The sequence below is a fragment of the Alternaria rosae genome (genome assembly GCF_020736505.1).
Source record: "Alternaria rosae strain MPI-PUGE-AT-0040 chromosome Unknown BKA58scaffold_2, whole genome shotgun sequence".
NCBI classification, from domain to species: Eukaryota; Fungi; Ascomycota; class Dothideomycetes; order Pleosporales; family Pleosporaceae; genus Alternaria; species Alternaria rosae.
The window spans coordinates 1,186,340-1,212,184 of NW_025763571.1; the positions used below are offsets into that span (position 1 = coordinate 1,186,340).

General features: G+C 52.4%; 8 protein-coding genes across 8 annotated transcripts; 4 read left to right on the forward strand and 4 right to left on the reverse strand.

Moving 5' to 3' along the window:
• The first annotated feature begins 2 nt into the window (after positions 1-2).
• Positions 3-2,058, forward strand: BKA58DRAFT_376203 (dihydroxy-acid dehydratase). The gene is made up of 2 exons (XM_046169500.1): positions 3-140; positions 193-2,058. The coding sequence occupies exons 1-2, from the start codon at positions 70-72 to the stop codon at positions 1,925-1,927; spliced, it is 1,806 nt and encodes a 601-aa protein (XP_046028761.1). The 5' UTR covers positions 3-69; the 3' UTR covers positions 1,928-2,058.
• Positions 2,059-4,663: 2,605 nt separating this feature from the next.
• Positions 4,664-6,113, forward strand: BKA58DRAFT_398027 (uncharacterized protein; the record flags this gene model as incomplete). Its single annotated transcript, XM_046171460.1, has 2 exons — positions 4,664-5,881; positions 5,940-6,113. 2 exons carry the CDS (start codon positions 4,664-4,666, stop codon positions 6,111-6,113), a joined length of 1,392 nt encoding a protein of 463 aa, XP_046028762.1.
• Positions 6,114-6,470: 357 nt separating this feature from the next.
• On the reverse strand, positions 6,471-8,195 carry BKA58DRAFT_85653 (mitochondrial carrier domain-containing protein). Its single transcript, XM_046176051.1, has 4 exons — positions 7,773-8,195; positions 7,102-7,681; positions 6,853-7,040; positions 6,471-6,800 (listed from the first exon to the last, which is right to left on the reverse strand). The coding sequence occupies exons 1-4, from the start codon at positions 7,905-7,907 to the stop codon at positions 6,777-6,779; spliced, it is 927 nt and encodes a 308-aa protein (XP_046028763.1). The 5' UTR covers positions 7,908-8,195; the 3' UTR covers positions 6,471-6,776.
• A 637-nt stretch (positions 8,196-8,832) lies between these two features.
• On the reverse strand, positions 8,833-17,024 carry BKA58DRAFT_85651 (uncharacterized protein). The gene is made up of 8 exons (XM_046176050.1): positions 16,265-17,024; positions 13,350-16,213; positions 13,141-13,302; positions 12,938-13,088; positions 12,217-12,883; positions 11,337-12,107; positions 10,642-11,290; positions 8,833-10,588 (listed from the first exon to the last, which is right to left on the reverse strand). Exons 1-8 carry the CDS (start codon positions 16,782-16,784, stop codon positions 8,972-8,974), a joined length of 7,401 nt encoding a protein of 2,466 aa, XP_046028764.1. The 5' UTR covers positions 16,785-17,024; the 3' UTR covers positions 8,833-8,971.
• Positions 17,025-17,196: 172 nt separating this feature from the next.
• BKA58DRAFT_85756 (uncharacterized protein) lies at positions 17,197-18,419 on the forward strand. Its single transcript, XM_046176052.1, has 3 exons — positions 17,197-17,450; positions 17,498-17,548; positions 17,645-18,419. Exons 1-3 carry the CDS (start codon positions 17,368-17,370, stop codon positions 18,291-18,293), a joined length of 783 nt encoding a protein of 260 aa, XP_046028765.1. The 5' UTR covers positions 17,197-17,367; the 3' UTR covers positions 18,294-18,419.
• Positions 18,372-20,256, reverse strand: BKA58DRAFT_85766 (Alpha/Beta hydrolase protein). Its single transcript, XM_046176053.1, has 2 exons — positions 19,228-20,256; positions 18,372-19,175 (listed from the first exon to the last, which is right to left on the reverse strand). The coding sequence occupies exons 1-2, from the start codon at positions 20,081-20,083 to the stop codon at positions 18,451-18,453; spliced, it is 1,581 nt and encodes a 526-aa protein (XP_046028766.1). The 5' UTR covers positions 20,084-20,256; the 3' UTR covers positions 18,372-18,450.
• Positions 20,257-21,412: 1,156 nt separating this feature from the next.
• BKA58DRAFT_85797 (F-box/WD repeat-containing protein pof1) lies at positions 21,413-23,905 on the forward strand. Its single transcript, XM_046176056.1, has 5 exons — positions 21,413-22,129; positions 22,183-22,835; positions 22,887-23,249; positions 23,301-23,649; positions 23,701-23,905. The coding sequence occupies exons 1-5, from the start codon at positions 21,617-21,619 to the stop codon at positions 23,881-23,883; spliced, it is 2,061 nt and encodes a 686-aa protein (XP_046028767.1). The 5' UTR covers positions 21,413-21,616; the 3' UTR covers positions 23,884-23,905.
• Positions 23,906-24,554: 649 nt separating this feature from the next.
• Positions 24,555-25,797, reverse strand: BKA58DRAFT_85788 (uncharacterized protein). Its single transcript, XM_046176055.1, has 3 exons — positions 25,373-25,797; positions 24,894-25,313; positions 24,555-24,843 (listed from the first exon to the last, which is right to left on the reverse strand). Exons 1-3 carry the CDS (start codon positions 25,504-25,506, stop codon positions 24,630-24,632), a joined length of 768 nt encoding a protein of 255 aa, XP_046028768.1. The 5' UTR covers positions 25,507-25,797; the 3' UTR covers positions 24,555-24,629.
• Between the last annotated feature and the right edge of the window lie 48 nt (positions 25,798-25,845).

A 25,845-nucleotide genomic window follows, 5' to 3' on the forward strand; every position in this document is an offset into this window, starting at 1 on the left:
CTCCGAGCTCGCATCGATAAATTATCAGGAACAGCAGGCCGCCACGAGAGGAGCAGTCAGCCCGCCACCATGTCTCTCGCACGTTTTGGAGGTGCTCTCGCGCGCGCAAGGTGCTCCCCGCGGCCGCAATGGCACGCAGCGTATGTCCCCAAGTTCACCACACGTCGGACTCGCCAGTCTAATTGCTTGCAGACGTGCGCTTTCCAGCTCCGCCATCCGCACCGCCAAAGCCGACAATGAGCTCAATTCGGTCAGCAAGCACATCACCCAGCCCAAGTCGCAGGGCGCCTCGCAGGCTATGCTGTACGCCACCGGCATGAGCGAAACGGACATGAACAAGGCCCAGGTCGGCATCTCGTCCGTCTGGTACTCGGGCAACCCGTGCAACATGCACCTGATGGACCTGAACCACAAGGTCAAGGAGGGCGTCGAGAGGGCAGGACTGCTGGGCATGCAGTTCAACACCATCGGTGTTAGTGACGGCATCTCTATGGGCACAAAGGGCATGCGCTACTCGCTGCAGTCGCGTGAGATCATCGCAGACTCAATCGAGACAGTCATGGGCGGCCAGTGGTACGATGCGAACATCTCCATCCCCGGCTGCGACAAGAACATGCCCGGTGTCATCATGGCTATGGGACGTGTGAACAGGCCTTCCCTCATGGTTTACGGCGGTACTATCCAGCCCGGCTGCGCAAAGACCCTCGAGAACCAGCAGATCGACATCGTTTCCGCTTTCCAAGCATACGGCCAGTTCATCACGGGCGAAATTACCGAAGACCAGCGATTCGACATCATCAGGCACGCTTGCAACGGGCAGGGTGCTTGCGGAGGAATGTACACAGCAAATACAATGGCTACGGCAATCGAGACAATGGGCATGTCGCTACCTGGCTCTTCGTCGAACCCGGCGAACTCCAAGGCGAAGATGCTGGAGTGTCTGGCGGCGGGTGGTGCCATCAAGAATTTGCTCAAGGAGGACATCCGTCCGAGCGACATCCTCACCCGCCAAGCATTTGAGAACGCCATGGTCGTCATCAGCATCACTGGAGGCTCGACCAACGCTGTTCTTCACTTGATCGCGATCGCCGACTCTGTTGGTCTCAAGCTTACCATTGACGATTTCCAGAGCGTAAGCGACCGCATTCCATTGTTGGCGGATTTGAAGCCTTCCGGAAAGTACGTCATGGCCGACGTTCACGATATCGGTGGCACCCCGTCGCTTCTCAAGTTCCTGCTTAGGGAAGGTCTTCTTGATGGTAGCCAGATGACTGTGACTGGTAAGACACTCAAGGAGAACTTGGAGAACGTCAGGGATTTCCCCGCCGAGCAGAAGATCATCCGACCGCTCAGCGAGCCTCTGAAGTCCACTGGTCACTTGCAAATTCTGAGAGGATCGCTTGCACCTGGAGGCTGCGTAGGCAAGATCACTGGTAAGGAGGGTACCCAATTTACCGGCAAGGCCAAGTGCTACAATGCTGAGGACGACTTCATCACTGCTCTCGAGCGTGGTGAGATTAAGAAGGGCGAGAAGACCGTCGTTGTCATCCGTTACGAAGGTCCCAAGGGCGGCCCCGGTATGCCCGAGATGTTGAAGCCCAGCTCCGCCATCATGGGCGCTGGTCTCGGCAAGGATGTTGCACTTATCACAGACGGTCGCTTCAGTGGCGGTAGCCACGGCTTCTTGATCGGTCACATTGTGCCTGAGGCGCAGGAGGGTGGCCCTATTGGCTTGGTTCAGGATGGCGATGAGATCACCATTGACTCCGAGTCCAACGAGCTGAACATCGGCGTTAGCGAGCAAGAACTATCAGAGAGGCGGAAAAAGTGGACCGCGCCCGCTTTGAAGTACCAGAAGGGTACGCTTTTCAAGTACGCACGATTTGTCAAGGACGCTAGCCAAGGCTGCGTTACCGACTCTGAGTAATGTTCATGTTGAAATGTCTCTCACGTTCGCATCTGTATGTATATTCTCATGGCTATAGCTGGGGTAAAAGTCACATCCGGAGTTCGGGCATGCGATATTTGTATATTCGACACAATGTTATCGATATAGCCATTTGATCTTCAGCATCCTCCTTATTCATCCTGCTTCATCCAAGCTGCCATCACCACAATGTCTCGAGCCTGATCTTCCGTCGGCAACACGACCTCCTGATCAGCGCTCTGTATTCCAAATTCTGACAACGCTCTTTCAAGCGACTCCTTCGTCATAGCCCAGAGCATGCTCTTCGAATCCCCAGCAGCATCCCACATGGCTTTGTCCACGTCTGTCCCGAACCCTCTGTAGATACTCCAGTCTGCAGGCACGAAGAACTTTTTCGACCTCACTATGCCCTTCAACATTGCTCCAAAATTTCCAGCGGCAACAGCTCGGTGCATCTGATATCAAACAAGCGATCGAGAAACTCAAACGCTCTAGCATTCCAAACCAGCTGTTTTATCTCGAGCATCCACATCAATCTCAGCGCGGCATTAGAACTCCTTGGCTATGCATCAATACCGGTAACGAAATCGCAGTGTCAGCATGCTCGAAAAGTTTTGTGTCTCGTCGAACTTCAGCCTACGCAACGTATGCTTAGGTTCGTAAAAGCCGCTGCATTGCAAACTTCGTCATCTCTACGGTATGGCAACATGGTAATGCGTGCTGGAATGTTCTGAGTAGTAGGGTTATCTGGTAAGCAGCAAGAGGTGCAGCGTCTCCTTGATCAGTTCATAATGCCAGGTCTTACTGAGCAGGGAGCGCAGTAAAAGCTGGGCGCGCGGTATTGGCGGGGCTGAATCTAGGACAGCATCGAAAAGCAATAGATGTGAACTTTCTCTACACGAGCTTGGATGCCATGAGAGGACGATTGATGTGCAAAGTGGTCAAGAAGTTTGTGGTGTGTCAAAACATAAAGAAGATATGGAACAAGTGAGGGAGACGGGAAGGTCATCTAAAGACAAGGGGTTGTAGAATGAGTTGTTATCTGAGTTTGACAAGGCTGTTGACATCCTGGTACATTTGGTTCCTGATGAGTGATGAAAAGCAAAGACAAGTACGGCATAAAGTTCCGATACGAAAAGCAATAGAGTATGCGGGATCATCTCCCGTAAAGTTGCCGCAAGTTGAATCCCTGATCCATTCCTTGCCATGTTTTTCTGTCTAGATTGAGTTTCTCTTTCTCATGCCGGTGAGTGTCAAGAATTTCGGAGGAAGGTGCGGAGAGATGGGCACGTGAACGCATTGACCGCCCTGCGTCGAGAACCACGCGTGGATTGTTTCATCACACACCTACACCTGCAGCCTCAGCTTCATCATGGCAAACTCCGCAACTTTAATGATTTGTTAAGGGGTCGCAACGACCCAAGGAAAAGCCTAAGGAAAGGTAATGCAGGGCGAGCAGTGTGACCTGGTTGCGCAGCTCCCAGGAGCATGGAATCCGCGCAGGATAGCTCATTTCTCCCCTGACCCGGTGTTTTGGAGTGTTTGTTGATGATCAGGTGTTCATGTTGGACCGTAAGGTACCTGCGCTGGTGGAGCTTGGCAAGCTGACGATCAGCGACGGAGACACTGGAGACCGGCGCAAAGCGGCAAGAACTGTATGACATGAGAATGCGCTCGCATCGATGACCGGAAAGCTGCAAAGTGGGATATCGGCGAGCTGTATTGCCCGCCATCGAGATACCTGCCGTTGCAGCTCGAGCGACTATCAAGAGTGGAGCGGATCTCCCTCGTTCCGTTAGCAGCGTCGATCATCGCGTCCGAGTTAGGCACTCCTAGACGCGCTAGACAGAACTTGCCGATGACGCTGAACCATAAGTTCCGAAAACGCAAGATCGACGTCTTGGAATGTAAGTCATGGAAGGTGCAGATCGTCAGGGGAGTCAGCCATACAACGCAAGCCTGGGGTCACAGAAGATTCGGACAAGGCAAGACAGATGCATCGTGAGCCTCACCACCTCGCAGTTGGCCAGCAGAACGAGACAAGTCTCTAGTCAGACGGTAATCTGAGCATAACCACCGCCAACTTTCGCAGTATCTCGCTGACTGAAGATTTTCGCCCCAATTTCGAGTCCCCCACCAGAATTAAGACGTGTCTTTGACATCTGTGGCGCAAACTGACTTATCCAAGCCCATGAGTGGTGTTCCGGAAGCTTGACGGCCGGGATCTGCCTCGAGATATGCGCTAAGAATGAGGCTCTAATCTTCCTATGCTCTAGCATGCGTGGGCCGTACCCCAGAGGATCAAATCTTACTCCCCAGCTAGGCCAACAAGCTTTCAGAGCCGTCTACGTGCACGATGGAAACGGCAGTATCGGCCACTGCTTGTATGAAGATCGCCAATGCGTGCATCGCGACTAGACAAGCTGTAGCCCTAGTCTTCTCACCATGGTGTGGCTTGGTGTAGGCTCTCTCCACCCTGGTGACGATTGCGGCTGGTCTTGGGCTCGAGCGTACAGGAGAGAATCGATTGACTAGACGTGCTGACTCGATGTATGAGAAGGTACCTGGGTGTTGTGAGGGCATATAAACCACACTGCAGTCCACCCACAATCATCATCCAGCTCATCCACCACAGTCTCTTCAGTTCTTTGCCAATCGCTCCATTCGCTTTAGACTTCTAATACTTATCCCTCTTAATATCCACCAACCCACCAAAACAAAAACCCAACCGCCAACATGCGTTCCTCCATCGCCGTCAGCATCATTGCTCTCTCCACCTCGGTCCTCGCAGCCCCTACTCCTCAGGTTGCTGGCGTCTCTAACCTTCTTGGTTCCGTCACTAGCACCCTGGGCTCTGTCACCAACCCCAGCGCTGGCAGCGACAACCTCATCCAGGGTAACGGCAACAGCAATGGCCAGAACAACGGCAACGGAAACACTGCTGGCAATGGCAACGGCAACAACAACGAGGCCGGTACCGGTAACTCTGCTGCCAGCGGCAACAGCTTCAACCTCAAGCCCCTCGGCAGCAGCATCCTGAACAACGGAAAGCGTGCTGTTCTTGACGGCGTCAGCGGCCTCCCGGTTGCTGGAACCATCCTCAGTGGCGTCACTGACGGCAAGGGTGGTCTCCTCAACGGTGTCACTGTTGGCCCTACCACCGACTCCCTTACCAGCAATGTTCCCGTTGTCAACGGCCTCGTTGGCCGTGGTGTCACCGACAACCTTGACCTCACCAAGTTGAGCCAGACCGAGCTCCTCTCTCTCCTCGGCCAAGTTACCGGCGCCCTTCAGGGTACTGGCAACACTGCTACTGGCACTGTCAAGCCAGTCACCGACGCCACCGCACCAGTCACTGACGCTGTCAAGCCCGTCGCTGGCGCCGCTGGAGGCCTCACTGGAGATCTCTTGAAGCGTCAATTGAACCTTGGCGGTGCCACTGGCACTGTCGGCGGCCTCGTTGGCGGTGTTACTGGCACCACTGGCTCCGTTACTGGTGCTCTCAAGCCCGTCACTGGTCAGCTCCAGCCCGTCACTGGCGCTCTCAAGCCCGTTACAGGCGCCACCGGAGGCCTCACTGGAGACCTCCTGAAGCGTCAGTTGAACCTTGGCGGTGTCACTGGCACTGTCAACGGCCTCGTTGGCGGTGTTACTGGCTCCACCGGCTCCGTTACTGGTACTCTCAAGCCCGTCACTGGTCAGCTTCAGCCTGTCACTGGTGCTCTCAAGCCTGTCACCGGTACCCTCCAGCCTGTAACTGGTGTTGCCACTGGCGCCACTGGAGGCCTCACTGGAGATGTTCTGAAGCGTCAGCTCAAGCTCGACAGCGTTACTGGCACCGTCAGCGGTCTTGTCGGTGGCCTCACCACCACTGCTGGCTCTGTCACTGGCGCCACTGCCGGCAGCGGAAACTCGCTCCTCAACAACGGCAACAACAACGGCCAAGGCAATGGCGTAAGTCTCTCTCCAACACCCTCCTATCTTGACCTTCAACTAACATCACACCTTATAGAACAACAACCAAGCCGGTAACGGTAACGGAAACGGAAACAGCGCAGGAAACGGCAACACCGCCGCTAGCGGCAACGACTTCAACGTAAGTCCCGAAACCGAGCTTCCTGAGATCAATGGCCCGCTCGTCGAGCTGCCTGATGTCAACTTTGCTCCCACGATCAAGTCAGTCTAGTCTAGATCATTGGGTAGTAGCTGAGTTTCCATGACATACGCTAACGGCCTCCTGCAGCTTTGAGTGAAGGCAACTATGATTTGAGTGCGATATACTCGGGACGATTTTCCTTTCTATGATGACGATGGCATACTTTGGTTTGCTGGATCTCTATACATATTTTAGTAGTAGTACCAATGTACTGTTTCACACTGTAAAACCTGCCTTTGATCTGTCTTGTTCCGTGCGTGATGTGTTAGTAGTAGCCCATGTCTTTAACAAAGTTATACACCTTGAATCGACGTATGAGTAGTTCCATCAATATCATTGGCCACAGTTCTGAGTTCCCCATCCTCATACTTTCACTTCCATCCACACTCATTTACTTTCGTGTCACGTACCTGAAGCTGTCTCATTAAATCGTTACTAGCAACGTGTTGAGTAATTGTTATCATGAGATCTACAAAGAATAAAAACCTTCTTTGGTCCAATGTCTGCAACCATACACGGCGGCAGCAGCAACATTACGCCGGTCATGCATTGACATACTCATCGAAAGCAATGTCCTGTATAGCTCTCTACACAGGGTAGGAATTGATGAAGATAATTAAACGTCATTAGGTAGTACTTGCTCCTGTTGTGCTCCCAAAACACTGTACGCGTGACAATTATTTTGCGTCGTCCTTAGTGACCACCAGTAGTGGGTAGCTAGAAGGCAATTAGCACAGAGTCCTTATACGTGTCTAGGTGAACAACTTACGCCGAGGTAGACCTTGAAGGAATCGTAGATGAGCCATTGGAACGCAGTTAAAGTACCAATCATGAATATACGAACAGGTAGTCCATTCCAAAGACCACCGAAACCGATCTTGCCGTATATCCTGCCGATAGCCTGACCAGCGCCCTCGCCAGCCTTTCGGTCGCTGTTGAGCTTCGAGACCATCACGTCTAGTATATGTTAGCTTATTTTCGCGACTCTAGAGTCCTTACGCAATGATTTTCAACGTACCTGCGGGATGCGAAACGACCGCACAACCTATACCAGCGATGTATCCACCGAGAAAGCTCACGCCGGTTTGCTGCAAGCTTCCGTATGACTCCTTTGGCTTACCCAAGAAGCCGTAGATTTGCTTGACCGTCTCTTCGAATGTAGCGAACTTGACCATGGTGTACGGGATTTGACGCGCCCACAGTGGGTATAAGCCCTTGTACAGACCACCAACACCCTCCTCCTTGATCACCTTCGACCAGCCTTCTCTCAGTGTGTTTGCGAACGGTGGCATGGTAGTCTGCATGCGGACCTTGATTGCTTCCATAGGACATAGCGCGATGTCGGCGAGGAACTCGGCGGAAGCGGAGGCAGCTAGGTATACGACTGTTTGCGGTGCGCCGGGCGCCAGCTTTTCGCCGTAGAGGTATTTGAATACCTCATAGAACCCGTACTTTCCAGCACCTTGCATGGAGTAGCCGATAAAGGTGGGTGTCCAGCCGAAGAATACGCCCCGCAGACCTTCTTTGGAGTAAATCATTTTCCAGGCTTGTGAGTTGGACTTGTAGAGGTTGGAATCGACTTGACGGCGGCATTTCACCTGGAAAAATTAATTAGCAAATGAAAACCCAATTGACAGCCTGTAACGTCCCCGGGCAATCATTCACTCTTTGCGAAAGCATGCGACTCACCAAATCCAGCGGCGTGACCATAGTGTGTGTAGGTCCGCACGCGATAATACCGCCCATCGTACACGCCGCAAAGTACGAGCCTGAGAAGAGCTCAATCTTTCTCTGCGGCTTCATCGCGTCCAATTTGCCGGCCATTTTGAGTGATCACTGTATTCCAATCGCTTCAATCGCGTTTATGACCTTATCTTCGCGTGCGGTCTGGTCGCTATCGTAGTGTCGGCGCCGGTTGACTGGTGTGGACGTTGTCGCGTGCTACTTCCCAGGATGCTATCGCAAGCGGAACAGAGATTGGAGATCTGTACAAAGGATAGACGAATGATGAATAGAAGAGAGAACGGGAGTTCAGATTAGACTACAAAAGCCGACCGGGGCGCCTTGTTATGACCGCACAGCTTGGATAGTGGGAAAGCTTGTCCGCAGCTTCCGCAATTACCACGCTATGACGTCGCTGTTGCAGGTGGGACGCGCGACCGCCACGCTGACGAAGCCTAGCGTGATGCTTATCGATACATGAACCCCGACCCTCCGCGAACTATCGACTTTCGCTACCAACAGCACAATGAAGGATCCCGTTCCGCTACGTTGAATGTCAATTACCTTCGTGGCAAATACGGAAAGGGAGAGCAATCATTCCAAACTCCTTCACGTCGACTTCGTGTGAACTGACATCCGCGACTCATCCGACTGCTCAGGCAGCTTCACGCCGGAGGAACACGATCTTGTATGCATGATGATCGTAATCATTTGCTGTGTCGTGAAGATACTGAAGGTCGTCAAGCGTGATAATCATACCTAATATACAGACTTCTCCCCGTCTAAGTACTCCCAAGCACCACGCTATGCCGCCCAAACATGAACAATAAATCAAAGAATGTTGAAGAAATCGAAGCCGAAACGCCAATGCATCAGCTGGAATCCACATAAAGCATCAACCCCCCACCATTGAACTCGTCGAAGAATCAATATGTGCAGGGCTCAGAGAACCCTCTCAATATGCTCTCATGCTCTCACGAGACCCATGGTTCAATTCCTACCACCCTGAAATCTCGTTGAAATCGTAATTTTCTCATCCGTTAATAGCGTGAGCCTTCAACTCCGTGCTGAAGGGCCGCCGCTGGCGCCGTCATACTACAAAGAAGAGAAGACAATGAGTGGATAGAGCTGGGCGAATTGCGGGCGGACGAAAGGCCACTCAACAATTACAAATTGTTATCGTGTATGTTGTCAGTCTCTGAATCACTACCAAAGTCGGAATGGTCATAGAGATCTCCCGCTGACAGACCATCATCTTGTGGCCATGTCTCTAGCCTTGGTTCAATTTCTCCAGTCCAGTGGGCAATTCGAGAGCTGTCGTTGGTGTCGTCTCTATATGGATCCAACTCGGGATCCTCGCTATGGATCAGATCGTAGAGCTGCTGAACGAGATACCGGCAAGTGTCGATGAGAGGAGATAGATGGGGTTTGAGCATGCCATGATCCTTCTCGTACAAAATGCGCTCCATCATGTCGGTGACCATCTCGCGGAGTACTCTCCATCTCATCTGCACCAGATCCAGAGGCCATCCTTCGTAGCTCTTGTATAGCTCGCAGACCAGCATCTGTGCACCTTTTCGCACACTGTCTTGTGCGTGTAGCAGCAAAGGAGTGGCCCATATGCGGCTTTTCGCTATGATCCATGTGAAGAATATGTATCGGTGCTTCTGTTGAAAGATGGCCGCGTTCTTTGTTTGCAGAAGACCGCCAACAAAATCGAGGACAGCCAAACCTCCTGGTAGACGGTCATCGTCCGCTCTACTGGCTGACGCGACCGCCTTCGAAACCGTTGTGACGATCTTGTAAACGTTGTCCACCATCGGAGAGTTCTCGCAATACGAAAGTGCCGCTTTCACGTAAGAATCGCAGAAAGGGGCTTCGAGGGAGACACCCTCGTAGATGCTCTTCAAAAGGTTGGTCTGGACTTGTGAGTCCTGCCAATTGAGCATCGACTTGACAATATCGCCCGGGTGGAAGTGTTCCAACTTTGTTTCATCGAACATTTCCAAAGCCTTATCCAAGACCGCAATGGCCTTGAGATCGATGTCCCAGTGATACAGAACCTGTCGTTCATGGAATGTTAGTGGAAACCTCAAGGTCTCTCGATCGAGCGTAGACGAACGATCGTGCTCGTGGCGAAGAGGTTGCAGACTCGTGTTCATGCGTGAGAGCAACGCTGATACGAATCCAATGAACCTATTGTAAATTCCCGACTTCTTGCTTATAATTCTCCAGAGATCGGGTTGTTCCTCCTGGAATTTAGCGTACGAGTGCATGCAGAGTAGCCTCAAGCAGAACACCAGGAAGCCATGGTCCAATAGAAGACCGGTTTCCAGATGGCCCATCTCAACCATCTGAGTCAGTGTGAGGTAGAAATCATCCCAGCCCCGTACGGCCATGTAAGATTCGTCTGCAATGACACGCAATCTACCGGTAATCTCTGAAAGTACACTGCTTGTCAGAGTGGAAGATTCCAGATCCATCTCGTTGTCAGCGCTCTCTAGACCGTATAGAGTGGGCTCTTTCTCTCGCAAGACTTTGAGGCAGTCAACGAAGAAGCTGCGCATCTGGGAACGCACTTTAGCGTGCATGCAGCGAAGAAGCATGTTAAGAAGGGCAACATCGTCGGTAGCGAGTACCTTGAGAACAATGTTGCAGCAGGTTGAGCATGGAAGAACCGACCGCCGCAGCTGCAGTAACGTTTCTGAGAAGATTTCGGCATTTGTATGACGCCAGACGATGTGCCCAAGATGCGCAAGTACTATCTGTAAGGAGTGTTTTTCCTGTCGGAAGTCAGCGTCTTGAAACTTAACGGGTTGAAGATAATACGACGTACCTGCGTGTGGTCTTCGGAGCAAGAACCGTGATTGAGTGTACGTGACATAGCATGAAGCTGCCGCACGAACTTTGTATGGTTGGGATCGAAGCGGGAATATTCTCGGATGAACAGCTCGTTGGCAGAATCAACTTCTCTCTGGAGCGTTGGTGGCATGGGAACCTTGAGCGTTTTCCCGTCTGCAGAAGTGACCCAATCACGCTGGTCATCATCCACAGCAGTACGGCGTTGATAGAAGAGCATATATGCCGAGTATTGTTTTAGTATGCGGTTGTATGAATCGTCTGTGAAGCCTCCGAAAGCTTTGTACGCAATGTCTGCTGGGTCGAAAGATCCAACACTGCTATCGTCAAATTCCACCCAGGTTTGTGACGTTGTTCCTGTGGGACAAGGTCGCTCACGAATGTAAGAATAGTAATGACCATGCTCGCAGGTGCCCGTGTGTACGAGCACACCAACAAGATCGAACATATCCGCTTCTTTTGGTTTGCTTGGGTCGCTGAGATGGTCGACATGGTATGCGCTGATGTCAATGGCCTGTGGGAACTCGAAATAATCATAGACCTTCTTACGGCTAAAGTCGGCCAGGTCGAATTCGAAGCGCTTCAAATGGAAGATGAGATTGTCGGGCACCTCCTTGAAACAGGTCCTGATTTTGTCAGCTTCTTGCTTTACCAAACACACATGCGACTCACCGCTTGACTGCGTCGACGTATTTGCCGTCGCATTTCTCGCACTTGTACTTGTTGTCGCCTTCCATGACATCGCCTCTAACGAAAGCCTGGAGACTCTCTTGGAGTGTTGCTTTACCCAAAACATCGCATTGTATCGCGAAAAAAGGCTCTGATCGTTCCGAGACATGCTCACATTCTTTGGATTTGATCTGATTCAATGTTTGCCCTCCATAGAATGAGCGAAATTGCTGCTTGTGCTCGTCCTTGATGAGCTGTCGTTCCCACTGATCGAAGAGGGAATTGTAGAATTCATCTGCATCCATCTGGACGCTAATGTCTATTGGCATGAGCTCTGAGTTCTGTACGCAAGCTGCAAAGCTACGTGGATCCGCGGCTTTGCGGAACGAATGCTGCATGTTCGTGAACAGTCTCTGGGTCTCAAGAAGAAGTTTCTGAGAGCCGCTGGCTTCCTGAAGCTCCAAACCGAGAATGAACTTGCGGAAATTGAGGTTCATGAAGAGTTGCGTGAGCAGCGAGTTTGCATAGCAAATGGCACGAGGGTTGTACAGGCCAACATAGCCTGTGCTAGAGCGTATTTCCAAGGAGCGATCGACTGCAAGCGTTGGTATTACTGGCTCATTCTCCTCAGTCTCCACGTCTGCTGCAAGTTTGATCAGGCTGTTGTACGTGCTGCTATCTTCAGCTAGTGCGAGCATGAGATCGTACATCTCATGCCTTGTGTGAGACTCTAGTATGGGAACAGTGGCTGCGCCCACCACTGCAGTAGAAGAGCTGGGTCATGTCAGTATGTCACTTGGCTCAAAGAAAAGAGAGTAAGAAGCAAGACTGAGGTAAGGTCACTGCCAACGAGCGAAATATGGAAACGACGAGCGTGACTTACCTCTTCGTAAAGATGTACTTCCTGAAGATCTTTTCCATCATGCCGCCTGCACCAAGAGGCTTCTTAAAAGACTTGAGTGACAGTATGCAGCACAGTATGAGTTTCGTAAGCCCAAAAACCACGCGGTCGATTTCGTCCCGGCCGACAAATTCCTGATGTTGGTGATCCAAGAGCAGGTCGCTCCAAGTTGTTAAGTAAAGTCGGAGTGAGGGTTCGTCCCGTTTGTACTCGTCTTTCGCGCGGAAGACTTGCTCGGCAATGCTGAATAGCTGTTGTGATTGAGCGGGAACGCACAAGGAGCCTGGAATGAGCTCGGAAATGACTGCCCAGAATTGTGAGGCAATCTCGCCTTTAGTGATCGGACACGTGGATGGAAGGTCGCCGCCGCAGACGGATGCGATCTTTTGAGCGACATGCTCTCGCACAGACTGCCTGGGGTCGCTCAAGAGCAGAACTCGGTGGAGTCGCGGAGTTTGGGGATGCTCAACGAACGCTTCCCAGATGACTCGGGAGTGGAGTGAGGCCTCTAGAATAGTGCCGTAACAATCCTGGATTACAGTAGCGTCTTCGTTTGTTTCCAGTGCCATGCATAGGATCGTCACCAGGCGGTTTCCGAGCCGTGCACCATCTGAGAAGTAGGCAGCCGAAGCGTCGGGAGAAGGACGTTCTGCTTTACATGAGCCATGAACCGTAATCTGAAAAGCGCCAACGTGAAACTTACCTCTAAGAAACTCCAACAGAGCATGCACGAGTACCGCTGCAAGTTGCAGCTCTTGGAAGTTCGAGATGCTGTCGCTGATGAGCCGAGGATTAAGAAGAGCCTCGTTCAACTGGCGTATGGCATGGCCCAGGAATTTCTCGTCCAGATTAGACTTCTAGCTCGTTAGTAAAACCGTATCAACAAATATTGTCGGACCAACACACATTACGTATCTGCTCTCCCAGTCTAGCCTCGAGAGCCAAAGCGGCGTATCTCGCTTGGTAGAACTTTCCTGGAGGGAAAAGCTCCTCTGATAGCGCCGCACCTGTCACGACGCTATCTGCAAAAGTGTGCCGCGCTGGAAAGAAGCTCAAGTAATCGAATAGCTGGCTTGGGTGAGTAAAACGCATCTTGATCTCGAACGAGTACCTACCATCTGACTGATGTTGTCATCAGAGTCCATCAAGGAGAATAATTCGTCGAAATGCTTGAGCACAGTAGACTCGAAGACCGAAGACCCTGTACCCTGTCCGGGCATTGGGCGAGTGACTTCCGCGTCTGGTGCCCTTTGTACTAATAGCTGTCCTCCAAAGTCGATGCCGCTAAGCTTCTCGATCGACATGTCAGCGATGTTGAGCCGCTGACCCTTTGCGAAAAGGTTGATTTTGGTGTATCCCGATACGTGACATAATCTTCGGTAGAGATCTGTTACTGTATGATCCGCGCCCATCATGACGACTTGCCGGTCGTTACCGCACTGGAATCGGATCGCGATCGCATCACCGTACGGTATGTCTGTTTCGTCGACTTTGGAATCTGCTCTCCGACTTCGGTTGAACTCTGGTTTATGGCGTATCTTCTCCAACAATAGTTTCTGGAATGTAATGATCTTGCGATAACGTTCTTCATTCTCAAGAACCATCCTGTCAGATGCAGTGACATCCATATTCGATAAGTCTCCATCGGAGGACTGAGCGCGTATGAGCCTGCATGCCGAATGCATCTCCTGTATGCATCTCTCCACCAGAACGACATGAGCGGCTTCCACATCTGCTAGCATAGCGCCATCGGCCTCGTTGATCTGTACGTAGCGACTGGCAAGAAGACGGGCGGCGCGATCTTCAATAGTGCCTTCTGGTGAGGATAGAACCATGGACCACAGCACGTCTGCACCAGGGATCTGTAACACATCCTTTTCTCCTTGATCAGTTCCCACAAGCTGCCGTTTCATCGGGAAATTGTAGTTGGCAACAAATTCGAACATGCCGTTCGTGTAGATCCCGGTGTTCATGTGTACCATGTGGGAAGAGACAAGTTGCCTGCAGTAGTCGTTGTCCGGGGCAAATTTGAGTGTATGGAGTAATTGCGCCCATGCCCAATCCCTGGTAGTATTCGATAGCGCACGTGTGCCGATTGTATAGTTCCATAGCTGCTCATACATCTCAACAGGTATGGCTGGCCCGGCGCAACAGATCATGAGTGCTAGAAGCTCCAATCTGCAACATAGAGCTGTTTGTTGATATAGGGATGATTCGGCATTCCTCTCATTCTCGACAAACCATGCGATCTCATCCAGAATTTTGCGTGTGACATCCTGGTTCTGTTGGAAAAAGTTCTCGTCTTCAGAAGGGAGTGGTGCGGCGAGCGCGTAAATGACTTTTGCACTTCCAGTCGCTTTCGTCGAGTGCCTGTAAATGTGATCCGCACAATCTCTGTAGATCGAATGGCGCTCTCCAACAGAGACATTAGGAGCCAGAGTTGAAAGGTAGCTAGCAGCCTCGTGATACAGGTCTAACATGTCTTTGTCCGTATCCGCCTGGCACATTGTGTCGCGGATGATGCGGGTGCAAACATTCCATGGCCTAGCAGTATCTTCTCTCGCAGCATAATCTTCCGGTAACGCCTTTTCCAGGATCTTCGGGCCCAGCTCTCGGAGGAATCGAAGAATATCTACGGTGTAGCTCCTGATAGGCAATTCGTAAAGCTTTGTACAGAAGTACAAGTGATCTGCAGGCCTCATCATGTGCATGATCGCTCTAAGCATGGCCAGTGTCGCGGTAACGACACGAGGGTCGGGGCTTTTGGCAACGGTGTTCCAGATAGCATCCGCTTGGTCATCTGTCCAACGTCTAGTTACGACGAGAAAACCAACGATGTTGCCGCTGCGCGCGATAAGTTGCGGATGTGAGTCGACACTGACGATGTAATCCACAACGTTCCCATAAAGGAGAAAGTCTGCTAGATATCGCATGACGGGGTGTTCGCATGTCGACTCGGGGTTGTTGTACTGTCTCCAAATCTCTATCAAGGAAACATCCATCATAGCTATACTCATGACGCGTAAATCCATCTTACCTCTGGTGAGGTATCGGCGCAGAAGCTTGAATCTCCACGCGTTGGCGACTAAAGCTGGAAAGTATTGAGGTTCATCGCGATACTGGTGTTGGGGTCCAGTACGATCGACCGAGGTTGGAGAAGAAGTAGTCGGCGAATCAACGCTTCTGAAGTCGAGGAACCTGTCCACCAGATCCGATTCGATCTCCTTATTCCAGAGACAGAGCTCAAATAATAGCGCGTGAAAGTACTGAATCAGGTCTCGAGCGGAGACAGCATCGGTAGTTCTGCTCAAGTCGAAGAGGTCGTCCATGTATTTCTCCAAGAATTGCAAAACTCCGCGACAGAACTCGGGGCGATCGGGGTCAGTCGCAGGACTAGGATCCTGGAATATCGAGAGGCCCAATGAAGTCAAAACTGGAGCGGCAACCAACGCAATTTGAGTTTGCATGTTCAAGGGCACACAGTGGAAGGCCTCGCCGGATAGCCGCAAGATATTTTGGGCACCGTTGGCAGCTAGGAAGTCCTTTTGCAACAATCCGATCATTTTGCGAACATCGACAGAATATTCTTTGCTCACCAGAGCGAATGCAGGTGCCTTGTCCGGGCGAAGAATGGCATGCCAGTTTCGCATGTGCTTCTGACTAAGAAGAGGCAAAGAATATATCTCGCCGGGACGCGGTTGGGAGAGTAGCCAGACGTCAGCGAGGAGGAGGAAAGAGCATGCCCTGATGTAGGCACTGAGGAAAACGTAGAACATGTCGCCCGCACGGCGGTCATCCGAGTGGTGGCTAAAAGCAACCCTGCGTAAGAGCAAATTATGCACCAGTCCAGCGATATCATCCCAAAACATGGCCTTACTTGTATAGAAGCCGTAAAGGTCTACTTGGGGGCCGGGTTCGGGTAAATCGGTCAGCCATTGTGAAATGCTAGGAAAGAAGTGGGGATCGATGTCGTTGTCAACTGAATCATTTTAGTATCGCAGGCGTTTAGTGGATGTGAGACACGACCTACCTCCTTGAACGTGATTGGCCAAGTCGCGAACAACCGTGGAGTAACTCCCATGGTGTGTGTAGGGGAATCGGCGAAAATAATCTTCTGCGTCCATCTGTACGGAAAAGGCGTCTGCTTCATCGTCGTCGTCTATTATCAGGATGGGCGGACTCCCGCGCTCATCCTCGGAACTAGTAATGAGTATTGGAGACTGGCCCGGGGTAGGGGAGGGAGCCTCGAGGAAGTTATCAGGATTGCTATGGTCCTCATCTCCACCATGTACCGGAGAAGAGGGCGGGTGTGAGCGTATGGTCATTTCTACCTGCTTTTCCGAGGGCGACATGGCGGTGTTGACGGGGGTTTGTGGGTCGGTAGGCATAGCGCATAGACTGTTGCTCCCGCTGTGTAGGCGGGGGCGTTTGCGGGTGAAGCTTGCGTCGGCGTCTTCAATGGGGTCGCGGCGCGGCGGCGAGGCAGAAGCAGTGGTTGGCGGCTCGTCTGCAGCGACAGGCTGCACTGAGTCGTTGTCCGGCGCGGTCATGACGGTAGAGGGCAGGCGGTGCTGTTTGCGAAAGGACTAGGTGTGGCCGGCGACTGTCAACACGCGTGCAGGCAGGTGAGGCCAGGCAGAGGGCAAGCAGTTCCCCAGTACAGGCAACAGCAGCAACGCCCAGCCTTAGTGACCGATAGCCCCGCACGGCGGCAGGGAAAACGCGGAGGAATTGGATCTCATTAGCGTCAGCGACTGCAAGGAAGTGAATTGAGGGTATGCGCTCAGAAGGAAACGGATTCTAGTCGGTAGGCAGAGCTTCAGATATTCGGACGCGTAGCTGAGAAACCCCACTATCGTCATCCTGGTTCGTTCCCGCTGTGGAGCTAGCGTGCCGCTAGTGAGGGTACTCTAAGCCTTATCGGTCCAAGAGCGAGAAATCCTCCTTCTAATGCAAGGCACACCGGTCTACTCCACCTTACAAGTCTCACTTATCTAGACTGAGGACTGACAAGGCTTCGGGCGCACTTCGGTCGGCTTGAAAACTACTTTTGCTGTTTCGACATTGACGACGTGGCCATCACAACGCTCAGTAGTAGGAGGAGGAAGGGGTCCAGAAAGCACACAATTCGGCATGGCACCTGCGACGAAACAAACCGCGAAGCCCAATGCAAAACCTGTGTTCAAGACATCGTCGCCATTTTCTGAGACGCAGTGGTAGGTGGTACTATGCTTCAACCTACGAGCTATGCTAATTGGTGCAGGCCTGAGATAACACGCGAGGACGAAGAAGTCATATTAGAATTGCTATCCAAGTAGGTACACCGAGAGGAGCTTCATGAATCCACACTCGCCGATTTCTGACAGCTGCATCACAAGACTTCCCGATTCGGTCATTAACAATTCCATAGTCTTATCACACCTTTAGGCGACCATCGCAGAACCCATATCCACCCATCCAAAGGCAAGAAGCGCAAACGTAACACCAAGACAAACGAAGATGGCCCTGATATGCTCGGGAACACGCCCTCATCACCGGAAATTGGTAATCACTTGGTTGTTGGCATCAACCATGTCACTCGGCATCTAGAGGCCTTGGCTGCAAAGAACGCTCCGACTACAGTACCTGTTGCGTATCCCAAGTCTACTCCAGAGGGCACCAATGAAAATACCGCGACAGCAGACCATTCCAAAAACTCTCTCAGACCCTTAAGCATGGTCATACTAACACACCCCAAGCCCTCATTATCACCCGCACACGCCCACTTCCCAACGCTAGTCCACTTGTCGGCTCTCTCTCCATCATCTGCTTCGACCATATCCGAGGCAGCTACGAGGTTCATTCCGTTGCAGACAACAGCAGATACCCGGCTCGCGTCTAGTCTACACGTTCCCCGTGTGGGTGCCATGGGAATCTACGCAGGTGCGCCGGGAGCGAAAACACTGGAGCTATACGTCCGCGAGCATATTGGGCTGACAGAGTGCAAATGGGTCGACGAGGCTATGAGCGCAGAGTGGAAGGGTTTGCATGTCAAAAGCGAGATACCTAGCTCAAAGTAGGCGATAATCTGAGGTCAAAACTAATATTGGGTTCTTTGGTATAAGTATAGTTCGACGGTCGTAACGCATCAACAAAACGCCTGCAATGCACATCCTTCAAGTTCAATAGCTACTCCTGGTAGACCAGTGTTTGTTCGAAGAAAGAAAAGGACTGCGCTCATCCCAGGAAGTTCTGGACAGCACCACCGACGTTCTGAAGATCTAGTAAGAAAGTGTCATGGCCAAATAAGCTCTTCTCCTCTCCAAGCTCGATGTGCGTGACGTTCTTGTTGCCGGTGCGCTTGAGTGTCGTTGCAATTTCCTTCTGCTGCCAAGCAGGGAATAGAATATCACTGGCGACACCCAGAACAAGAGTTGGAGTATTCGCGAGCGGCCTCAGACCTGCCACGAGGTCGGCCGGTGGTTCGTTTCCGTCAGTCTGAGCTACAGCATCGATGTCGGCGGGCTGCTCCTTCTCCTCATATGGCTGATCAGGCAAAGTCAGGCTGCAGACGTCGTTGCTAGTGTCGGATGTGATATCGTGGCCGTCTAAGTATGCCTGCATTTTACCACTGTTCGCCTTTCGCACCTCGTTGATGCGATTACGATGCTCCTGTCCCAGATCGAACAGGTCCATAGCCTTTGAAACGTAGAGCAAGCTGTTTGGATCGTACTCTAGACACCATTTTTCTCCCGCATGATCCAGGTATGTTTCAATGAGGAAGTCGGGGCAGAGAGCAGGTGGCCGCGAAGGATCGGCACGCCGGCGGCCAAATCGCTGCTCCCATTCTGGGCCACTTCGATACGTGACTGTAGCGATCTCCCGAGCGAGCTTCATACCGCCGTGAGGAGGAACGCCGTCATAGTAAAAACCGCGAGCCCAGTTGGGGTCCATCATAAGTACTAGTTGCACGTCAACAATTGCGCATGGCTGATCTACAGTGTTAGCACTGACCTTGCCGCTGGGTGTGTCTCATGGCGATACTGTATGGGTGGCTGCGCGCACATCCGCTGATGCTAACGAGACGGCCCACACGTTCCGGGAACAGCGTTCCAGCTGCCAGACTCTGCATGCCCCCCATGCTCGATCCTACACTCGCGTACAGCTTCTGTATGCCCAGATTATCCAGTAGTCGGAATTGCGCGCGTACCATATCCTCCATTGTAAGAATCGGGAACCGAGTCGCGTAACGCTCGCCGTTCGCGGGGTCTATCGAAGAAGGTCCAGTCGAGCCGTAACAGCCTCCAATGACATTTGTGCAGATGACGAAGTACTTGTTGGTGTCTAGAGGCTTCCCAGGTCCAATGAACTTCTCCCACCACCCGGGCTTCGTATTTGTCTCTGTGCTATGGGCATGACTAGATGCAGATAATCCAGTGTGCAGCAAGATGGCATTGCTCCTGTTTGAGTCAAGCCGCCCCCACGTCTCATATGCGATGTTGAACTCTGGCAGTATGCCGCCCCAGTCGAGCAGGATAGGCTGGGTCGAATGGAAGTTCAGCGTGTGTCCGGAGGTATATGAGGGCTCGGGCCCTGAAGATGATCGTTTTCTTGAGAGAGACGCAGAGCGAGATTCGTGCGCGTCGAGGCATGGGAAGGATAGAGCGGGGTTTGAAGATTCGACTTCTTGGGCGGCAGCGGCATGTTGGGCTTTACGTGGTGTCTGCTGGTGAAGCTTCCTAGTAGCTTGGTTCGACTGCTGCCTCGCGAAAAGCAGCGAAGTCTGAGATGGTCTATTGGCGAAACATCGAGTAGTGGTTGCGGTTCGTGATGCTCGCGCGCCGGCGAACAAACTACGGGGAACACTCATGGCTGCAGCGGTTGCTTAGAGCACGCGCGGATCGAGGACACAGGTATGCGAGGGTGGAGACAGTACAGAGACACCATGATGACGCTATATTCACGATTACAAACGGGCTGGACCGTTGACGGACCCGTCGCGCGGAAACTGATGGGAATGCGACGACGTCGGATCCAATGACGTCGCGGGGAAATTGCGTGCTTCCCTCGCACGATTCCCGTCCTGCCAGCCTACTTTAGGTAAGCACCCGCCTCTGTGAAGACCTCGGGAACATCACGCCAAAAGACACCGTGCGCAACATGACCGAATGCAGAAATATCGAACGGGGAAGCACATGTCGGTCCCCAGCGGAGATGTTCGGCGGCGTAGCTTCTTGCGCATCACGCATTGAGACCACTCCTCGAACGAAGCAAACGACGATTCAGCAGGGCGCAAGGTGCAGCTTGAGCTCCTGCACCCATTCGCACTTTGCTAGGACCTACCTACATTTGAGGCGTTCATCAATGTCTGCAGTGCTTTTGCCGCACTGAACTTGAGGAACACAAGAAATGTGCTAGCATGCAGTCTAGGATCTGAGATTCGAGAGCACATGTATGTAGGCTCGCGATCAAGCCGTACCAAACCAAGTATTGTCTTGGATCGCCTACATCATCAGGAACGAGATAACCCGAGCCGTATGCATTGTAGTTTGGTTGATTCGAAGAGTACCAAGGTAGAATGTGCGGGCCTTGGAAACATCATGTCGAACTTAGGGCGATCGATCGAGCTCTTACGACAAGAACCGTGCACGTTTTCTAATGGGAAAAGGAGGTGCAGGGCGTGACCATCATGACATGTTAGTTATTGAGTTGCAACAAGGGTCGCTTGTGATCGCAAGATACCGTGGACGGCTCGTGACTTTAAGCGCCGTGCAAATGGGTGCTCAGGTGGTGTTGTACTGTGCCCAACCTTGGAAGGCGTACACGGTTCATCTCTGCGTGACAGGTGATGGCAGCTGAAGTACATGGAAGGAAAACTGGACCGCTCGGTACTACGCAGCACTCGAGGGTCCGGGTCTCAGCCATTGGTTTTGCGCCTGTTGGTGTCGAAGGAACCACGGCGGTTTGGCGTTCGCAAAGATAATACAATGGCATGAAACATGATGGCCTGCGCCGGACCCCCTGGGACGTTTGACGACGGGCGTCTAATTATGGACTGCACGCAAGACGCAGCACAGGAGATTTACCATGCAGACTAGGCTCAGTCGTCTCAAGTGCATATGCAGGGATGGTGATGTGAAGCTTGGAAATGGACGTCTGAGGTTGCCAGGGCTGAGAGATGTCTTGGCTGGCCGCCGGCGTCACTCAGTCGCGCCTGCCCACTCGAAACCTCCGCAGACCTCCTTCCCTTCGTTCCTGCGTGATTGCCGCCATAGTTGCGCCCCGTTGGACGACATAGATACCCGCCCGTCGCCCCTGTCATTCTGCCATTCGCTGCTGCACAGAGAGCGCCGTGCCGTGTAGAGAACGCCATACCGCTTCCGAAGTCTACAAGACCGCCGTCATGGACTCGTCCGACTACTTCACACCCCTCCGGGAAGACCGAGATGCCCCAGGGCCGCCGACTGAAGACTCTGATACCGACATGGCCGCCTCTGCCACCGCCACAGCCTCGTCCTCGCGCTCCACCATGTACACATCACCACACCCGCGCAAGCCCGGCCGCATGTCTCGATCGGGAGCACCACGGCCCATACTCACACCCAATAGCCCCCTGAGCTCGACGATACCGCACAATCTCCTCCCCTCTGCGCCGGCCTCACCGCCTACGCCTGCGCCGAGCCCGACACCGACCCAGCGGGTGCCCGACTGGAGCACCGCCGCCGAACATGAAGATGGAGACATTAAGAGCATACGGGCCCAGTTTGGCGACATGAACAGAGCCGAGCGGATGCGCCTGCTGGGCGAGCTCCTCAATTTGTGCGACAGTCAGGAGCTGAGTTTTGTTGCCGAGTTCGTCAGTCCCAGGTTAAAGAAGGACCCTTTCATGGTGCTCCCTACTGAACTCTGCTTAAGAGTGCGTTCTGTATACATTCCCCGTATAGTCTCGATCGCTGACACATCGCACAGATTCTGGAATGTGTAGACGACCCCACTACCCTCGCTCGAGCGTCGCAGGTATCCAAGAAGTGGCGCGAACTCGTCAATGATGACAGTGCCTGGCGGTTACTGTGCCAGAAGTACTCCTTCAGGGCTCTGTCGAGAGAAGAAAGAATCGAGGAAGACGATACAACCGACGAGATGGAGGACACCGACTCAAAGTCATGGTGGCAGAACGACGAGCGCGCACCGAGGATAGAGGACGTCGCTGCGAGAGAACACCTTGAGGTCGGCTCGTCCAACGGCGGTGCTGATGGTCTGCGCACGCAGAGCCTCGACCGAGCCGTGAAGAGGAAACCGTCACAACGAAAACAACAGGCGACCACATACCGGTCGCATTTCAAGCAGAGGTACATGGTTGAGACGGCGTGGCGGAATGGCGGAGTATGTGATGCGCGGCAGATTACTCCGGATCAGGGCGTAGTAACCAGTCTACACCTAACCAACAAGTACATTGTGGTTGCACTTGACAACGCGAAGATCCACGTCTTCGATACTGTCGGCGACCATCAGAAGACGCTCCAGGGACACGTCATGGGCGTATGGGCCATGGTGCCCTGGGGCGACCTTCTAGTCAGCGGTGGATGCGATCGCGATGTGCGCGTTTGGAATCTTGCAACTGGGTAAGTTGTTCTGTCGTCTTCGCCATGATAGCAACTAACAGAGGTCGTCAGCTTTCCACAATTCACTCTGCGCGGTCACACTTCAACTGTTCGATGTTTGAAGATGTCGGATGCGAACACGGCTATATCCGGCTCAAGGGATACCACACTGCGCATCTGGGATCTCAAGAAGGGCTTATGCAAGCATGTACTCATTGGTCACCAGGCTAGCGTCCGATGCCTCGAGATACACGGTGACATCGTTGTGTCTGGCAGCTATGACACCACAGCCAAGATCTGGAGCATATCCGAGGGCAAGTGCCTGCGCACACTCACTGGCCACTTTAGTCAGATATATGCGATCGCCTTTGACGGGAAGAAAATTGCAACAGGCAGTCTGGACACCAGTGTCCGGATATGGGATCCCAATGATGGGTAAGTCCGATCGCGTGCCACAACATTATCGAAATTAACTCTCTCGTGTAGCAAATGCCTCGCTGTACTACAGGGCCACACCTCCCTCGTCGGGCAGCTTCAGATGCGTGACGATATCCTTGTAACCGGTGGATCAGACGGCTCGGTCCGCGTGTGGAGTCTCGCAACGTACCAGGCTATTCATCGACTAGCTGCCCACGACAACAGCGTTACGAGTCTACAATTCGACAATACTAGGATAGTCAGCGGTGGCAGCGATGGTCGCGTCAAGGTTTGGGATCTAAAGACCGGTGTCCCCGTCCGAGAGCTAAGCAGCCCTGCCGAGGCCGTTTGGAGGGTGGTGTTTGAGGAAGAGAAGGCCGTCATAATGGCCAGCCGGGGTGGTCGGACCATCATGGAGGTAAGCTTGAAGCGCGCAATTACTGTTACCACGACATACTAATCCAACCAGGTATGGGACTTCTCACCCCCCGCTGAAGACGACTTCGACTCCCGATCCTCTACCCCAGCGAGCATGCCCGATCATCTCGCCGAATACAACCGGCCGCGGTCCGCCATACTTCCTGCAACATCACCGCTCGTGCAGGATACGGGCGCTGGTGACGTTACCATGGGCGACGCAAGCGATTCATAATACAACGATAGAATTGCATTGCACTAGCAGCGCAGCAAAGGTCGTTAGCCGCTGTCATTCCCTCGCCGCCAGAGATCGCGGCCAGGGCCTCGACAATAGCTGGAGGCTTCCGCACAGGGAGGTCCGGTAGAAACCGATATGGACAGCACTAGTCGAGTTACAAGGCCTACATCCGAGCATCCACCACCAGCGTGAAGCGGTATCTCCGGACTCACGATGAGCCCATCCGCGATTACAAACGTGATAACGAACCAACCGATTTGTTGTTCGATTATAGCTCCATGGCCGGTTACGCACACAAGAGACCAATTGGTTGGCATCCCGTAATGTGGAAGTGAAATGAGCAAAGGATCGATGAACAGCTTGCATATGGGGCGTCTTGTTGCATCCATAGCCCATATCTGGTATACAACAGGAAGAGCTTGGATTTGTTTGGACTTTTATTTCTTCGAAAATGTATGCATGATATAGGAGCGTGGGCTTTTCAATGACTTGGGACCGGATATAGGCAGGGGAGTTCAATGTGAATAGAATGTCAATACTCTTCAAACATATCCAATGTATTCGAAAGGTTGTGTATGTATTCAGCTTCAGTGACTAGATGGAAAAGCAACTCCTCTTCGATGCCGTGCTAACCAGACAACCCTGTACTATGAGCATCGCGTAAACAGTGGTGCTTGAATTCAACTTGTAACATCTCCCTTGATTATTTAATCAAAGACCGACTATCTACATACGTGCGATACTCAAGACTGCTCAAAGTGCTTACTATTGAACTGATCAACAATTTCTCTTGCAGCTTTGACAATCTCTACAGCCCCAGGCGAATCCGAGTGGCAGCACAGCGAGACCTGGTGATTCCTTATAGGGAGTTGCAGCTCCTCGCCGGTAACAGCGGTGACAGTTGCGGTTTCTACCAGACTCTGGACGTGTTTCCTAGTCTCTTCTGGATGCCAAGGTCTGTGTATGGTAAGCATTGCACTCAACGAAAGCATACGCGTGCAGCATACCTCTTCTTCCGGTCGATTACCAAGGTCCTGTCCTTGTTGTACTTGACGTCTCCATAAAGCTCTGCTACGAACGGCAATCCAAGCTCTTTCGCAACCTCTTCATGCAGTGTTCCCGCAAGACCAAATACTGTCGTTCCTTTGGGCACACCGGCATAAACTGCACGGCACACTTCCCTATCTCGATACATCATCCCGTACAATACGCCATGGGGCTTGACATGATGCAAGGGCACATCTTCCGCATCCAAAAACGCTTTCAATGCGCCGACTTGGTAGCGAACAGCGGCTGTCAATTCTTCCGGCGACATTTTGATCTCACGCCGGCCGAAGCCTTGAATGTCGGGGAGCCCAGGGTGTGCGCCGATGGCAATGTTGTGCTTTTTGCAAGCCAATACTGTCTGGTGCATAATCAATGGGTCCCTGGTTACGCATTGTCAGTAGAATGAACTTGAAGAGAAGGATGCGAGGTTTTGACGTACCCAGCGTGGAAACCACAAGCTATGTTGGCATGGTCAATGAGTGGAATCAACTCATCGTCTGGTCCACATTTGAAGTTTCCATATCCCTCACCCAGATCCACGTTGATCTTTACAGGATGCTTGATAGCTGGCATTGTAGAACCTCGTACGAAGAAACTTGTTGGTTGATGAGAATGAAGCACTACAGTTGGAGTACGAAGTGTCTTGCGTTGGTTCTTGGGTATGCCATCAGATGCGCGTATAGTGGTAGCGGATACAGTTGGAGTAGTTGGAGTAATCCGCTCGGACCGGAGGTCACGCTTTCATACCATTGTACTCGGCGTTATCCCGCAGTGGTTGAACTTTCCCCACAGCTGTTAAACCCGCTGCACGCGTAGCGTCATGTCCCAATGCTTGTTATCGACCCCGCCTCTCGAATGTCGGCGGTGACGTCTGCATCACCGGTGACAGCCCGAAAGAAAGCCCACGCGTTT